The 19,251-nt window shown below is 30.9% G+C and overlaps 1 protein-coding gene across 1 annotated transcript; it reads left to right on the forward strand.

The window, feature by feature from the left end:
• The first annotated feature begins 4,334 nt into the window (after window positions 1–4,334).
• On the forward strand, window positions 4,335–18,787 carry LOC124929927 (myb-like protein A). The gene is made up of 5 exons (XM_047470306.1): window positions 4,335–4,625; window positions 4,710–5,922; window positions 6,009–6,087; window positions 17,666–18,564; window positions 18,651–18,787. Exons 1-5 carry the CDS (start codon window positions 4,335–4,337, stop codon window positions 18,785–18,787), a joined length of 2,619 nt encoding a protein of 872 aa, XP_047326262.1.
• Window positions 18,788–19,251: the final 464 nt, after the last annotated feature.

Raw genomic sequence — 19,251 nt, forward strand, 5'->3', positions numbered from 1 at the left:
CTTGACAAAGAAAGTGTTTGGACGCCAACTACATGGGACAGTGATCAGTATGGAATTTGGCGTCCGGCCCACACACTTTCAAGAGGATCGACGAAGTGACAACAATTCTCAACGAGCCATTGATCGGTTGTTGTTGGAGGAGAATGAAAATCTTATGGCAAAAATGAGAGAAATAGCATCGACAGTAGAAGAAATTCAAAGGTGGGATATGGAAAGGGCACAAAGGGAGGCGGACTGGGTGCAAAGGGGGGCGCAAAGAGATGCCCAAATGGAAGAATATAAACAACAAATTGCATTCATAATGAGACAGTTTCAACCCCTAGCTAGTTAGTACAATGTAGTTATTTTTTGAACATTTGTAAACGTTTTGGTTTGGCTGATAACAAGGTTTGGTTTTGAATTTTGAAATTATAATGATATTTTTGTTTATGAATGGTATTGTATATGTTTTTGTTGCGTAAAAAATGGACGACCTATTTGAGCCATTTTCAGGGACAATACCGAGAGATAATAGATCATCTCTCGGTTTTTCAGACGAGTAAAATACCAAAAGTTATTCGAAAACTTTCGATATTTCCCTTGTATGAACCGAGAGATGATCAATTATCTCTCAATTTTTCACACAAGGGAAAAACCGAAAGTTATTGTACCAAGAGAAAATAATGAGAGATTATTTATTATCTCTCATTTTTCACTCGAGGGAAATACCGAAAGTTTTTCGAAAAACTTTCGATATTTCCCTAGTGTCTAAACCGAGAGATTTCGTAAATTTCTCGGGAAATACCCAAATAGATTTACCGTAAACCGTTATACCGACGAATGCCGAAAGTTTTCTAAACTTTCGGTATTAGTGTTATAACGATAGATATACGGTCATTACCGGGAGATTGTACTCTTTTCTCTTTTTTTTTTTACTTTTGTTCTTTTTTTTATTTATATTCTCTTTTTTCTAAATATATATATCAACTTATTAAATTTAATATTTAAATTTAAATTATTGAAGAAAATATAAAGTTATTATTTGAGATGTTTTTGTTTTTATTTTTATTTTATTTTAGATTAAGATTAGATTTAAAGAAAATGTTATAAACAATTTATTTTTTCATATAGACGATGTTTTAGGTGGTGAATGAAAAGATAAATATTTTTATTTTATAAAAATTATTTATATTTGAGACAAACAAAATTATTTTTTATCTCATAATTTCTAATGGTTATTAGTTATAAATATATAACTTGTTTATAAATTTAAAAGTGTTACAAGTATTTAATTTATTTTTATGTTATAGTAAATGAGTTAGTCATTCGACATTTTTTTTTATGTAAAGTATATATTCAAATATTATAAAAATTAGAGTTTTATGTGAAAAAAATTTAGTTAAGGTTATATTAGTTACCTACTTGTTAATGTGACAATTTTAAATTCAATTATCTTAAATTCAATTTTTTTTTTTTAAGTCAACTAATTTTTTTTTTTTCAAATTCACCCTAAATATAATTCCTGGATCCATGTAATCATATCCCTTCTCCAATTTTGTATTTGGTTGAACAAAAATAGAAATGATTGTTTATTGTTGATTTTTTGACGTGAGAAAGAAGACAAATGTAGACCTTGAATATGTGTTGGGCATGGCATGGATTTTCCATCTTATATCATTGTGTGCCTTGTTTGTTGGTCTATTGTTGGGCCTTTAACCAATTGACTAACTCCGTGTTTTTGGGCTTTTATTTATTTGTGTCAGTTTTGGCCCATTTAATTTTTTAATTTTTTTCTATTTTTATATAAAAATACACGAAAATTAATTAATAGACATAGATTTATTTTAGTCTATTTGATGTATTTTAGGGTTTTAATTTAATTATTTTAGAAATAATAAATAAAATATTTTTTAAATAATTATTATTGTTTTAAATTTTTAATTATTTTGGATGGTATGAATAAAATATTTATTCAAAACAATTATTTTTAGCTTAAATTTTTAATTATTTTGAATTATATGAACACAATATTTATTTAAAATAATTATTATTGTCTCAAATTTCAAATTATTTTGAATTTCATGAACACAATATTTATCCAAAATATTTATTAGCTTAAATTTCTAATTGTTTTGAATTGTATGAATACAATATTTATTCAAAATAATAACTTATTTTATCATTATTTGAATTTTTAATTATTTGGAACTTTATAAATATTAAATTTGTTCAAAATAAATATTTGTGGACCCTATTTTAATTACTTTATTTTTTTAGCCCGAATTTTAATTATTCTAGAGTTTAACCAATATCATGATATTCCCGAAATAATTATTTATTTTATTTTTATCCCTTAAGAGTCTATAATTTGTGTATATATAATTTAAAGACTCATAATTTATTTGAAAATCTTATAAATTGTGGGTTAAAATTATGTGTCTTTATACTTGCAATTAAAAATTAAAAAATAACTTTTACAACAAAAACACAAAAAAATATTTTTCTTAGGGTCAGCTTTGATTTCTCTTCTTCATTTCTTACATTTAAAATATCTAAATAAATAATTAAATATTTATTTATTCCTTAAAAATAAATTTAAATTATTTAAAATACTGATATTTAATTTTAAAATATTTTTAGGTTATCTCTAAATCCATTTTTATTTACAAGTATGTTTGAACTCTATAAATTCTAGTCAAGAATAATAATTTTGATAATTAAAATTTTTCTTGGATAAATTAATTAGAGAAGTTGGTTGGCTGAATGAACAAATCAAACTAACTTTGGGATTTTAAATTAAAATGAAATTTATAATTCGGGTTTAAAATCGGGCGAAGCAATTGTCTAGGGTCGAAGTGGAGAAGTCGAAGGGCTTGAGATGTAACAACTAACTTTGTAACGATGATAAATATCGTAACTTCTGATCAAAGAATGAAAAATAAGAGTGAATCCGATGAAAGCGTGATGAGAAATCAAATACAAAAAATAAAATATTCGAATTAATCGGGGTTGGGCTGGAGCTACTACTATTCTCGTAAGTCAATTATTAGACTGAATCCCTGAATCCCTCCTTTAAGTATAATGAGGAAGGCCTTAGACCAAAAATCAGAATAAAACATCCATTTGGTAAAATAATAAAATAAACTTAAAATAATTAATATTATTTATAATATATAAATATATAAATATATAAAATTATAATTAATAAAATTATCGTTATAAAAATAAATATATATTTTTTAATTAAAATATTGAATCAATTAAAAATATATATATTAAAAATAATGATGTATAATAAATAATATTAAAACTAAATAAAATATGAGAAGTGATAGAGAGAGGGAATTTTGTGAGGAAATTTGGTGAGGGGAATTCATTGATTGGAAAATGTAAAAGTGGGAGGAAAGAGAGAAAAAAGAGAAATTATTTGATTTTTTCAGCGAATAAAATTATGCCACACGTAATTCCCTCACCAAATTCTCTCACCAAATTCTCTTACCTAATCATTTCTCATAAAATATATTTAATATATTATATAGTAAAAGTGTTATATTTAAGAGTACTAGTTATTATAAATTATATAAAGGTATAAATTTATATAAATAGTAAAATCTTAACAAACACCATATAAAAACACTATTAGTATAGTTTATATATCAATAGTGTTATACTTAACTATAACAAAACAACGGCCTTTAGGAGGTGTAAATAAAAAAATAATATTAAAATATTTTATAATTTTAAATAAAATAAAAGTCATATAAATTTTAAAACAATATATATATATAAAGTTAAACATTTTTATAAAGATAATAAAATTTTAGTTATATATTATAAATTAATAAAATTATAAATATTTGAGATAATACAGGAGATAAATAATTTTTCAAATATAAAATTAAATATTTTTTTATAAATAATAAAATCTTAGAAAAAAATATTATAATTTTGAATAATTGAGATAAGATAGGAGATAAATAATTTTTAATAGAGATAAGATAGGAGATTAATATTAGTAGAAAATTTAAACAAAAATAATATAAGTGGTAATTCCCGCTTAAAATTCAAATAAATAGTGAATGTTTTATGATTTCTTGTTTCTATTTATGATTATTAATTGTTGGTTAAGAACTAGTTCATCTCAATCATAATAATCATCGTCATTCAAGAAGAAAAGGAAAAAGAATCGCTTACAAATTGAATCCGTTAATTAGATCCGGCTTTAACAGTCGTAGTCCTGAAGTAGCTCAGAATATTAATTATGAATGTATGTATGTAATAAGTTTTTGAATTAATATGAAAAGGAATCAAAATAAATAAATATGTCGTCGTCGTCGGGGAAATCAACATTAATAATGGTGAAATCTGAAGAAAAAGAAAAAGAAGTTGGATTGAAAAAAGGAACATGGACAGAAGAAGAAGACGAAGTTCTAGCTGATTACATCCGCAAGCATGGGGAGGAGTCCAGTTGGAACACGGTTGAGAAGGAATCTGGACTCAACCGGTGCGCTAAATCATGCAGGTTAAGGTGGGTAAACCATTTAAGACCCGAATTGAAGAAAGGTCCGTTAACCGCCAATGAAATAGAGACGATCGTTCGTCTTCATGCTAGGATCGGAAATAAATGGTCCCGCATAGCAGAAAAGGTAATATATATATATAATTAAGTTATCTTGAATTCAAACTATAATAATAACTTGTTAATTATATAATTATATAATTCCTCTCAGGTTCCTGGAAGAACAGATAACGATATTAAGAACTTTTGGAACACTCGAATCAAAAGTTGTGAGCGTCGTGGCCTACCACTTTATCCGCCTGAGGTAGTTCAAGAATTATTAAATGAAGAGAAGAACCAAATGAATATGGTACCTACTACTGTCAACTTCAACAACAATTATCCTTATCCTAGTAGTAGGATCAAATTCAACAACTATGACAACTTCAGCAGCAGCAGCAGCCCTTCTTCACTTCTTCTTAACTTTCCTCCTGCATTATCTTCTTCTTCTTCTTATTATCCTAGGCCTCCTCCTCATGTTGCTTCTTCTTCTTCAAATCATCAATCACTTCAATTAATTCAGCCTCCTCCTATTGATCCTAATGCTTTCTCTTCATTTCGACCATCGCCAAAGCTGATGATTGACGGTTTTGGAAACAATACTAGTACTAATCATCATCTTCCTTCCTATTCTTACCATGCTTTCCAGCAGGTAGCTCAGAATTCAGGCCTCCAATCATTCCAATTACCGCCGCCTAGTAGTACTGTTGCTGCTGCTCATAATATGTTCTCTTCATTTCAACATCTACCTAATCTCAATGATATTCATCATAACTCATTATACTTCCATTCATTCCAATTTGCGCCTCCTTCATCTTCTTATGCTGCTGCTGCTACTACTCGGGTGCCTCATAATTCATTTCAATTTGGGCCACATCATAATCTTCCTTCATCTTCTAATGCTGATGCTGCTGCTGCTGATGCTTTTCCAGTGGATCGTAATCATCCAGACCTCCTCCCTTCATTCCAGTATAAGCCTCCTAGTCCTATTGTTGACGACAATAGTTTCTCTTCATTACAGCAACCACTTGATCAGATTATTGAAAATATTGATCATGGTCTTACTTCCTCTTCTAATGATCCTTTTGAGATGACTCCTATTGTTGACAATACTTTGTCTTCATTAAATCAACCACTTCATCAAAATTTGCCATCATCATCTTCTCAGAATTATTTTCCAGAGCTCCCTTCAATCCAACCTCAAGATCCTTTTCATTTGCCACAATTCGACAATCTTTCCCAATCACCCGCAACCCAAAATCTACAGTCAAATTGTATGCCTAGTCGAAAGAGAACCCACGATGATCAAATGTCAACTTCACAACAGGAGCATGCATTATTGGGAAAGAACTATTCTGGAGATACATCAAATATGTCAATTAGGGGTGAGTGGTTTTTTCTTTAGTTTATTTTTATTTACCTATTTATTATGGTGTTAAATTTTATATTAATTTGTTACTTCTTTGTGTAGAAAAAATTCTAAACGAAGAATTACTCGACTCTTTTGCTTTTGGTCATAACTCGGTGCTAAATGAAGACGACAAGATGAGGTCTCCGTTTTTTTCTAAATATCTCATGAATCCGAGAAAACATTGGAGTGGATTGTGATAATTATGATATAGTTTTTAGATAATTGTAGTCTTTTTTTAGTTTTTAATTTGGAGGAATGTTCCATTCTCGTGGTAGAACTGTACATAAACATATTCTAATTTGTTTTTTATTTTTTTGAATGTTAAGCCTGAAGTTAAAGACTTTATTTGATACATGTGTATCTTACAATTAGCATGGAAGTTTTTTAATTGAAGCTATTGTATATTGATGTTTTTTGAATTTAGTATTATTATTTTGTTTTGGTTTAAGAGTTAAACTGTTTCAAATAATTTCAACTCAATAATTTTTTTTTCTTAGTTCAAATATTAATTTTTTTTATCATTATATACTCTTTATAAATGTCCACTTTTTATTTATTTATATTAAACAATAGTATGAATATCAATCATAGTCTTAGTCAATTGAGTTGGTAAGTTTATCAATCAAACTAATAAAACATAAGCTACATTTAACTAACTATCCATGGCCAAACCAAGCATGAGCAAATCCAACCTTGTTCATATAGACTTCAACTTCCTCCGAAGCTCAACCTGCCACGATGACAAAATTTCTCGAAAAACACGAGTTCATTCCAAAAACAGAAGTTTGACTACAATTAATCAAATTAGTTAAGCGACCTACCAAAATGACCTTAAAGACATAAGGATCAGTTTGAGATTGAAGAGAGGATTGCGAATTTTTTCCATAAAGTTATTTGGATGAATAACATTGAAATTTTACAACATTAGTAAATAAATTTTTATTTTCAAAGATTATAACTTATACCTTCAGGCTGGGAGGATGATGTTGTCATCATCTCAACCTCCGATAACGTCGGATTTACATGGTCGGGTGTGTCATCTGGCTCATTAGAACCACCCTCCTCGAGGAGATCGTTTCTCCTCTAGAGATCGTTCTCCTCTGGAGATCGTTCTCCTCTAGAGATCGTCGATCTGCCCAAACATGCCCCTTTATGCTTCTGCACCTGTATGCCATAAGGCTTGCAATTCCTCAATTAATGGTTGTAAAAAAATATCAATCGCATCACCGGGACTCTTAGGATCGGGAATCAACATGGATAACTTAAAATTACTTGAGTACATGCATATCGTCGATGGTACATTGTAAGGTATTAGAACAACCGACCAAATGATGTACGATTGTTTTCTATTAATAAATGGTTGAAACTCATCACTAGACAAACAAATTCTTACGTTTCGGGGCTCTAAAGAGAAATCGGTGTAGTGTTCATCAAATGACTTCCAAGTCATAGAATCTGTAGGATGCCTCAAGAATTCGTCGTCTAGCTGACTATCTTTGTGTCATCTCATTAGTAGAGTCGTTTTTGAAGACATGTATAACATTTGCAACCTTGGTGTCAATGGAAAATAATGTAGCACCTTAGTTGGAATGTGTTTTCCATTCTGTTTTTCTGAACTGTACCACTTGACTTATCAATCTTCCATCTCAAGGTGCCACACACCTTACAACGTTGCAGATCATTATCCTGCTTACGGTAAAGCATACAATTATTATTACAGACGTCGATCTTTTCATATGTAAGACCGATATCTGTAATAAATTTTTTACACTCATAATAAGAATTAGATAAATGAGAATTTACTAGTAAAATCTCATCTTTGAGCAAATTTAGCAATAGGTCGAATGATGTATTTGTCCATTGACCAATATTCTTAATATAAAGCAACTTCAATAATGTGGAAGCCTTTAAAATTCGAGAACCTTCATACAAAGGATGTTTTGAATCATCCAACAATTTATAGAATGTTTTATCATCGTCAACCGGATCTTCAGAACTAGAATGTTGAATGTTGGGATACAAATCATTGAGAATATCTTCCATATACTAGTCATCAACATTATTATCAATATCATCAACTGTATTATCTTCTTTTATGATATTCTCGTTAACATCGTCTTCGTTATTTGATTCGTCATCAACATCACGCCGTCATCAACATCATCAACACCATCATCAACAATATCATTTGTGGAGCTCCTTTCACTATAAAAACACCAAAAATCATAGTCCATTCTTATACCGTGTATAATTAGATGTGTCTTCACAACATTAACACTCTCATAGTTTCGATTTGCACATTTAACGCAAGTACAAGCAATCTTTTCCCTCCCATTAGAGTATTGAGAAAAGTTTAGGAATTGTTCAACGTCTTTCATATATTGTGGATGATTTCGACGTATGAGCATCAAACTTTTGTCCGGAATTTTCATTTTCAAACATCGATCAGATTTCTTAACACCAAATTAGGGTTATATTGAAAAAATATTAGAAATTAATTAATCTCAATCATTTTAAATTTTAAGATATTTTAAACTTAGTGGGAATAATTTAGTAACACAATTTAACTAAATAAGGTATATATGGAGATTGTAATAAACATCATTTAACACATCAATAATGTCAATATTGTGTTACAAGAAAAACTTACATCTTATATAGTCCAAATACATATCAAAATTTTTAATATCTAACATATCTATAATAAAGACAAACATTTAATTTTATTTCTAACATATCTAATGAAGGGAAGATTTCGAGACCCAAAAGGGTCGTTTCAGGACCCGAAAGCTGGTTTTGGAATCCGAAAGTATGGTTTCTGGACCAAATATGATAGTTTTGGGACCCAATAGGGTCGTTTCAGGACCCAAAAGGGTGGTTTCAGGACCCGAATGTATGGTTTCTGGATCAAGAAATGCAGGGTTTCTGGATCAAGAAATGCAGGGTTTCGGGACCCTAAAGGGTTGTTTCGGGACCTAAAAGGGTTGTTTCAGGATCCTAGAGGGTGGTTTCGGGACCTGAAAGGGTGCTTTCAGGACCCGAAAGTGTGGTTTCGGGAGTGGTTTCGGGACCCGAAAGGGTGTTTTCAGGACGTATTTCTTATGGTTACACTTATATTTTTCAATCACATTCCTAGTGTTGGAATGACATTTTTCTCCGAAGAACAACTTTTTTGAATTATACACATCATATGCCCACTTAACTGGATTCAGCATTACCACGTTAGGGAGGAAAAATGTAGGTGGTAAGAGGAAATACTTCAGTATTGGTTGTGCCAATAGTTTTATGAAAGAATCGAATGCCAAACATATGTTTCATTAGCCTAGACCAATAACGAAGACAAATTGTAAAGTAAAGATTAATGTTGTTGTTTGAAATGAAGGGGAATATGTGATAACAAGTATTTTTCTTGAGCACAACCATACATTAAGCCCTAAGAGGATACGTCATGTTAGATCCTACAAAGTAATAGACGGAAATGTAAAGAGAATATTGGATACAAACGATGAAGTTGGAATAACTGTGGACAAAACATTTCAATCTCTTGTAGTGGAAGGTGGAGGATATGAAAACATGTCTTTCAATGAGAGAACATGTAGAAATTATGTTACAGAAGCACGAAGGTTGAGGTTAGAGAGTGGGGATGCTGAAGTACTCACTAATTATTTCTTAAGAATGCAAATCAGGAATTCAAACTTCTTCTACCTTATTGATTTGGACGAGGAATCCCGAATTAAAAATGTATTTTGGGCAGATAGTAGGTGCAGAGCTGCCTTTGAAGATTTCCACGATGTTATCTCTTTCGATACAACCTATTTGACAAATCGTTATGACATGTCGTTCGCTCCGTTTGTTGGGGTTAATCATCATGGTCAATCTATTTTACTTGGATGTGGCTTATTGTCAAGTAAAGATTCAAATTTTTTCACTTGGTTGTTTAGAACTTGGTTGGAATGTATGGATGATAGACCTCCAAATGCCATAATCACATACCAATGTCGATCCATGGCAATTGCAATTGAGAAGGTATTTCCTAAAACTCATCATCGATTTTGTTTGTGGCATATAATGAATAAACTCCCTATAAAACTTGGAAGCAATACTGAATATCATCTAATAAAGAAGATGCTAAAAAACATAGTATACAACTCCATAAATATTCAACAATACGAAGAGGATTGGAATAGACTAATAGAAGATTATCAGCTAGAAGATAATGTTTGGTTGAAATCTTTGTTTTTGGAAAGATCTAAATGGATACCTGTTTATGTGAAAGGACAATTTTGGGCCGGGATGTCAACATCTCAAAGGAGTGAAAGTATGAATGCCTTCTTTGATGACTACGTGCAGTCCAAAACATCCCTCAAACAATTCGTCGAGCAGTATGATAAGGCTCAGTTGAGAAATATCGAGAGAAAAAAGAAATTGGATTTTCAATCGTTTAATTCTTTGATACCAACTGTCAGTGGATTTTCCGTTGAAAGGCAATATCAAACCTTCTACACTCCAGATATATTTAGATTAGTTCAAGAATAAGTTAGAGGGTTGATGTTGTGCGACATCTCAGTCATTGAAGAGGAAGGGTCAGCTTGTATATTTAGAGTTGAGAAAATCATTTTGGGGCAAATGGAGAACATGTAAGAGATGTTTCTTACAAAGAGCATTATACCGAAATGGATTGCAATGTGAAATGTCAATGTCGATTGTTTGAGTTTAGAGGTATTTTGTGTAGGCATATAATGGCTGTGTTGAAAAAAATGAGGGTGAATGAGGTACCAATGTATTATATAATGGACCGGTGGCGTAAAGATATTAAGCGTGGGTATCAAAATATCACCAACATTTATGATTCATATATGTCTGTGGAAGAAAAAAAAAACCTCACAATAGTCTAACTCGATTGATGCAAGAGGTTCAACAAGTTAGAGTAAAATCTGAAGTCAAATGTTCTTTTTGGATATGAACGGAATAAAAGACTTGATTGAACAATTTATGTCACTTAATCATGGAAGCACAGAAGCATCTGAAGACAAAACACAGAAGCATCTCCATCTCCATTTTCATCTCCCTCTACATCCATTTTGACACACTCTCCTAACAAAGTTAGAAGTCGAGGACGACCACCAACAAAGAGAAAAAAATCTTTAATTGAGAAAATCCCAAGACGTCGAGATCAAAAAAGAAGGGAAATACGAACACAACATCTATAGTTTTGGATTCAACACAACAACAACAACAATGAAATGATCCACTTTCGACTCAATTATCCTTCACATCACTTTTGTCCTCTCAAATATATGTCGAAGATAATGCGTGTGGGGATAACATTCAACGAAGATAGTAACTTGGAATATTTTTACATTTTGTCATATTTTTAACGAAGATAGTACTTATATGATCATTTTGTCACTTGGAATATTTTTACATTTTGTCATATTTTTAACAAAGATAGTACTTATATGATCACGTTGTCACTTTGAATATTTTTACGTTTTTGTCATATTTATGTTTGTGGTTTCGGATCCCGAAAGTTTGGTTTCGGGACAAGAAATGTTGATTTATCGTACTGAAACGGTCGTTTTGGGACCCAAAAATGTAGTTTCAGGACCCAAAAGGTTGGTTTCGGGACAAGAAATGTTAGTTTTTTGTCCTGAAATCAGGGTTTCGAAACAAGAAATGTTGGTTTCTTATCCCGAAATCATAGTTTCAGGATCCAAAAGGTTGGTTTCTTGTCCTGAAACCTTGATTTTGGAACCCGAAAGAGTGGTTTCGGGACAAGAAATGTTGGTTTGTAATTGAATATTATGAATATAATTATAATTGAATATAATTAAAGACTAAAAAATACTACTACTTATTTAAATGTCTTCTATTAAAATGTCTAAAAATTTCTGAAAGATATTGTTCAAATTTGTGTTTAAATTTGAACGAACGATGAATGCACAGAATTTGACTCATAAAGCTTCAAGCATTCCCTTTGCCTACAAAAAATAATAATTAAGTAGTTATTAAAGATTTGTAAAACAATTAAAATGTGAAATATGTAACTTACATTTATTTTGGTTATACCACAATCCCACTTTGCATCGCCCAAATAAGTTTGAATATGTCTCATACAGTATATTGCGCAATCTGTTGTATTTGAACTGTCTTGTTAAGCTAATTTCAAAACTTTGAACGGAAATTTAACAATTTTGGTTGCGATGTTCAGGTCGATGGTTTTTAAGAACTTCACCAAGTTTTCTATCTGTTTTACTAAAGAAGTTAATAAACACTTTAACATACAAACACGTTCATACAAACACTTCAACATTAACAGTGTCCGAGTTGTGACATAATTATCTTCCCATGGAATTTTTGGGGGCCGTGGGAGGTTGTTAATGATTTCAATTACTCTCTTTTGCATATTGATGCAAACAAAATAATAGTGACTTTCGTATAAAATTGGGAAAAATATCTGCAAAAATATGACCAAGATTCAGATGATATATATGAGCAAGAATCACAGGATATAAAAATATTGGACTTACAAGATTAGAATTTTTCATGTCTTCGGGTGTTGTTAGGAATTGTCTCATTTCTTCAATTATTTGATCAAAACAAGCTTTTGAATCTCTCCAAAAGTCCTGCAAATGAAATCAACATAACAATAAGACCATTGGTTTAAACAACAATGAAAGATATAGTGACTTACAAAAACGATTGTCGAAAAAAACAATTTTCCCCTAGGAACATTTTTGACTATTATTACACGTAATGTGTGCCCATGCATCAATAATACCACTTTCAATATGGCATTCATTTTTCATTGATTGAAATTGCCCTATGTTGATCTTGGTATGCTCGGTTACATACAACAATTACTTCTTGAAACCACATAATAAAGAAAACCAAATTAAAACCACCATTTAGGGACAATGAACACCCATTTCAGGTCCCAAAATCACCCTTTTAGGTCCCGAAACCAGCCTTTTAAGTCCCGAAACCACCATTTCGGGACCTTAAACGAAAGTTTCGAGATCTGAAAGGGTGGTTTCGGGACCCGAAAACACGATTAAACTAAGAAATATAAACATTATTAATTACCTCGTATTCTTATCATCTTTATTGGCAAAAATAAACCCCATAATGATTTCATCTTGGTAATTTATTTTGGCAGACTCAAAGTAAGGTTGATTTCTTTCCCTGTTCTTCATCATATATGGAGATTGAAGGCGTGCCAGAATTTTCGCATTCCGCATTGGATTTTTTCTGACTTTGTTTTTAACCACCAATTCTGTTCCTTTTTGACTAACCACCACTTCAAGTACTCCCTCTTTTAGTACCCCACTTCGGGTACTCCCTCTTTTGGTACCCCCGTTTCGAGTACTCCCTCTTTTGGTACCCACACTTTGGGTACTCCCTTTTTTTGGTACCCCCTCTTCGTGTACATCCTCTTCGTGTACATTCTTTTTGTGTACCCCATCTTCGTGTAAACCCTTTTCATTTTATGCAGTGGGTGTTTGATCTTTGAAGTATTTGTGCATGGCATCCCTAAAACATTTATTATTGTCCATGAATTTGTATAAGATGTGCATGGAGTTGTCATACAATGGCGTTGTATCCCAGCCGGAACTTAGATTTGCCAAATTTCTAGTGGCTTTGTCAATCATTAGAGTGACTTTAAAAATGAAAACCAAACACTCTGTAAAATTCGCACACTGAGGTGCTGCTGTGTTCAGAGGTGTTATCTTCAGAGGTGGTGAATTCATATGTGGATAATTCATAGGCGGTGAATTCATAGGTGTTGCCTTCTTAGGTGTTGCCTCCTTAGGTGCTGCCTTTTGAGGATCAGGCACCCCCTCATATGCATCATCGTTCGCCCCCTATCCTGATATATCTCTTCGTACTCCTCCTCATCCACATCTGTCTTCTCGTTCTGAAGAGGTGGTAGTGGAATGCGTCTAACATTGCTTCCACGTCTGAATCCTCCATTTGCCCACTCCGTATCCAGCCTAAACTTCAACTTCGTGTCATTTCAACATGACAATATAGGAAATCGATGCTCATCAACTCCTCCCAGTTCAGGGTTATTCACCCTATACACGTAGCACAGCTGAAAACATACATATGTTAAAACTATTTATTTTTGCAACCAGGGAAATAAATTAGTGACAACTTACAATAAGGAACGTTTGTGGTCCTTGGAAATGTCGTTTTTCATTCGCCTTCTATTTTTTACATGATTTAACTAATCCTTCAAGTACAAATTTGCATCAATGGAACTTTTTGATATTATCAATATCTGAAATAGATTTCAGAATTCTAAATCTGCAAGTGAAAAAAAACAGATTTGAGGATTATTTAACAATGCATATACCATACATACATGTTGTCAGCTGCAAGTGAAAAAAACATAAATGAGATATATCTGGTTAGTTGACCTAGGTGATCACACCAAAGAAAGCAGCTGACAACAAATAATACGAAGACTACCTTGAAATTGTTCTCCATGATTTCATTGACATATTAGTCACTATAGGGGCGCCATTAACCGGGTTACCCTATCGAGTCCTAAATGTCTTCAACTTGTCATCGGTCTCGTTATGCTCGTATTCTATAATGTCTAGCTCCCCTCTAGGGAGACCCAATATGATTTGAACATCCTCTTCTTCGATCTTCACTTTCTCGCCACTTTTTAAGGTGAATGTACATTTAGTACAGTTAAACTGTGTAACTAGATAACGAGAGATCTCCCCGGTACATTTTGAAAGCGATAATGATAGGAGAGAGCCAAAATTCTATTGACTTCACAGTCTGTTTTTGTTCATTAGACAGAAGTTGAAGAAGATTGAAAAGGCCAAAAGACGAGGTTCTAATTAAAAACAAGTTGTGGGGGGCTACTTTGGTTTCTTGGGCATTCCTTTTACGTTTATTTGCTCTACAGAAACAAAAGATAAGCATTTAAAAACCATGAATCAGATAGATAATCAAATAAATGAACCAATCCGGGTCCTAAAACTACGGTTTTGGGAAAAGAAACCATCATATTAAGTCCCGAAAGGCTGGTTTCGAGACCCGAAACCACAATTTTTTGTCCCGAAACTAGCCTTTCAAGACACAATATGCAGTCAATTTCAGGGACACTTTATGGATATAAAAAATAATATAACCCTAAACTATATTTTTGAGTCTCGAAACCACACTTTCGGGACAAGAAGCCACCATTTTGGGACCTTTCGGGTTCCGAAACCACACTTTCAGGACAAGAAACCACCATTTCGGGACACAATATGCAACTAATAAACTTTTCGGGATATAATATATCAAAAATGTTTCCACGCTATATACTTTTCTATCGTGAAACCCTAATCGCTAAACCCTAACCGATATCAAAATCATCTACGTTTCTAAAAGATAAGAATTCTTATTTACCTTAAAGTCCTTGGAGTCTTGTCGGGCGATGTACCTGGACCTACCCTAAACCTAAATGAAGGAACTGAAAATACACAAAGGAGAGCTTCAAAACTTATCATTTTCGATCGGAAGAAGATGAAGAAAAGAGAAGAAACCGGGATGCCGGAGCGGAGAGCCAAATCGCCAGAGAAGAAAGAGAACGATAGCTGGAAATGAGAAATGAAAAGAAGAAAGAGGGGGAACTGGGAACTGAAACGTTTTCTAATATTTTTTATTTTATTTTTTTCTCTCCTACCCACATGGCAGGCCACGTAAGATTCGTGACCTTGCTTTCGCTAAGTTTCGTTGGGTTTATCATTTCTCTTTTCTTTTTTACTTTTGTTCTTTTTTTTTATTTATATTCTCTTTTTTCTAAATATATATATCAACTTAATTAAATTTAATATTTATATTTAAATTATTGAAGAAAATATAAAGTTATTATTTGAGATGTTTTTGTTTTTATTTTTATTTTTTGTTAGATTAAGATTAGATTTAAAGAAAATTTTATAAACAATTTATTTTTTCATATAGATGATGTTTTAGGTGGTGAATAAAAAGATAAATATTTTTATATTATAGAAATTATCTATATTTGAGACAAACAAAATTATTTTTTATCTCATAATTTTTAATGTTTATTAATTATAAATATATAACTTATTTATAAATTTAAAAGTGTTACAAGTTTTTAATTTATTTTTATGTTATAGTACATGAGTTAGTCGTTCGACACTTCTTTATGTAAGGTATATCTTTAAATATTATAAAAATTAAACTTTTATGTGAAATTTTTTTAGTAAAGGTTATATTAGTTACTTACTTGTTAATGTGACAATTTTAAATTTAAATTATTTTTTTTAAGTTAATTAAAAACTTTTTTTATTTTATTTTTCAAATCCAACCTAAATATAATTTCGTGTAATCATATTCATCCTCCAATTTTCTATTTGGTTGAACAAAAAGAAATGATTGCTGATGGTTTGACGTGAGAAAGAAGACAAATGTAGACCTAGAATATGTGTTGGGCATGGCATGGGCTTTCCATCTTATATCATGACAAAGAATAAAAAATAAGTGTGAATCCGATGAAAGCTTAATGAGAAATCAAATACAAAAAATAAAATATTCGAATTAATCGGGGAATTAATCGGGGTTGGGCTGGAGCTACTACTATTCTCGTAAGTCAATTATTAGACCGAATCCCTCTTTTAAGTATAATGAGGAAGACCTTAGACCAAAAATCAGAATAAAACATGGTAAAATAATAAAATAAACTTAAATAATTAATATTATTTATAATATATAAATATATAAATATATAAAATTATAATTAATAAAATTATCGTTATAAAAATAAATATATTTTTTTAATTAAAATATTGAATCAATTAAAAAAATATATATTAAAAATAATGATGTATAATAAATAATATTAAAACTAAATAAACTATATTTAATATATTATATAGTAATAAGTTGTATATAATATTAATAAAGGATATAATGATAAATTAAAAATTAAGTGATATAAGAAAAGTGTTATATTTAAGAGTACTAGTTATTATAAATTATATAAAGGTATAAATTTATATAAATAGTAAAATCTTAACAAACACTGTTAGTATAGTTTATGGTGTAAATAAAAAAAATAATATTAAAATATTTTATAATTTTAAATAAAATAAAAGTCATATAAATTTTAAAACAATATATATATAAAGTTAAACATTTTTATAAAGATAATAAAATTTTAGTTATATATTATAAATTAATAAAATTATAAATATTTGAGATAATATAGGAGATAAATAATTTTCAAATATAAAATTAAATATTTTTTTAAAAACAATAAAACCTTAGAAAAAAATATATTATAATTTTGAATAATTGAGATAAGATATGAGATAAATAATTTTTAATTGAGATAAGATAGGAGATTAATATTAGTAGAAAATTTAAACAAAAATAATATAAGTGGTAATTCCCGTTTAAAATTCAAATAAATAAATAGTGAATATTTTATGATTTCTTGTTTATATATGATTATTAATTGTTGGTTAAGAACTAGTTCATCTCAATCATAATAATCATCGCCATTCAAGAAGAAAAGGAAAAAGAATCGCTTACAAATTGAATCCGTTAATTAGATCCGACCGACGGGTATATATATATATATATATATATATTTTTTTTTTTTGTCTGTTACTTAATAATTAATTATGTATTAATGTTCTTAACTTTCCTCCTGCATTATCTTCTTCTTCTTCTTATCATCCTAGGCCTCCTCCTCCTGTTGCTTCTTCTTCTTCTTATCCTAGGCATCCTCCAATTGTTCCTAATGCTTTCTCTTCATTTCGACCATCGCCAAAGTTGATGATTGACGGTTTTGGAAACAATACTAGTACTAATCATCATCTTCCTTCCTATTCTTACCATGCTTTCCAGCAGGTAGCTCAGAATTCAGGCCTCCAATCATTCCAATTACCGCCGCCTAGTAGTACTGTTGCTGCTGCTCATAATATGTTCTCTTCATTTCAACATCTACCTAATCTCAATGATCATCATAACTCATTATACTTCCATTCATTCCAATTTGCGCCTCCTTCATCTTCTTATGCTGCTGCTGCTCGGGTGCCTCATAATTCATTTCAATTTGGGCCACATCATAATCTTCCTTCATCTTCTAATGCTGCTGCTGCTACTGATGCTTTTCCAGTGGCTCATAATCATCCAGACCTCCCTTCATTCCAGTATAAGCCTCCTAATCCTATTGTTTACGACAATAGTTTCTCTTCATTACAGCAACCACTTGATCAGATTATTGACAATTTGGAAAATATTGATCATTGTCTTACTTCCTCTTCTAATGATCCTTTTGAGATGGCTCCTATTGTTGCCAATACTTTGTCTTCATTAAATCAACCACTTGATCAAAATTTTCCATCATCATCATCTTCTCAGAATTATTTTCCAGAGCTCCCTTCAATCCAACCTCAAGATCCTTTTCATTTGCCACAAATTGAGAATCTTTCCCAATCACCCGCAACCCAAAATCTACAGTCAAATTGTATGCCTAGTCGAAAGAGAACCCACGATGATCAAATGTCAACTTCACAAGAGGAGCATGCATTATTGGGAAAGAACTATTCTGGAGATACATCAAATATGTTAATTTGGGGTGAGTGATTTTTTCTTTAGTTTATTTTTATTTACCTATTTATTATGGCCTTAAATTTTATATTAATTTGTTACTTCTTTGCGTAGAAAAAATCTCAAACGAAGAATTACTCGACTCTTTTGCTTTTGGTCATAACTCGGTTCTAAATGAAGACGACAAGATGAGGTCTCCGTTTTTCTCTAAATATCTTATGAATCCGAGAAAACATTGGAGTGGATTGTGATAATTATGATATCGGGGTGTACCAAATTTTGACTTGAGATTTTATTTTAGATAATTGTAGTTTCTTAGAGTTTTTCATTTGTAGACATGTCCATTCTAGGTAGAATTATACAGAAACATATTCTAGCTAATTTGTTTTTGTTTTTATAATGTTAAGCTTGATTGACTTTATTTGATATATGTGTTTCTTAAAATTAGCAAGGAAGTTTTATTTTAAATTAAAACATTTGTTAACACAAGTTTTTTAGAGTATGCTTCTTAAATAAATTAGGAAAGAAATTTAGAGTATTTTAATTAAGGGTACGGTGATTAGTTACGTTTGGAAAAAGGTCTTGGCACTAAGTCTCACACACCCATTCTAAAAGGTTGGTTATTGAGACGTGAATGATTATTACGCTTGTTTGATGTTCGGAGTTTTGTGTTGCTTGTCTAGAGTTTTGAACTTGTGTCTATCCAATGGATTAT

This window comes from Impatiens glandulifera, chromosome 3, assembly GCF_907164915.1.
Source record: "Impatiens glandulifera chromosome 3, dImpGla2.1, whole genome shotgun sequence".
NCBI lineage: Eukaryota > Viridiplantae > Streptophyta > Magnoliopsida > Ericales > Balsaminaceae > Impatiens > Impatiens glandulifera.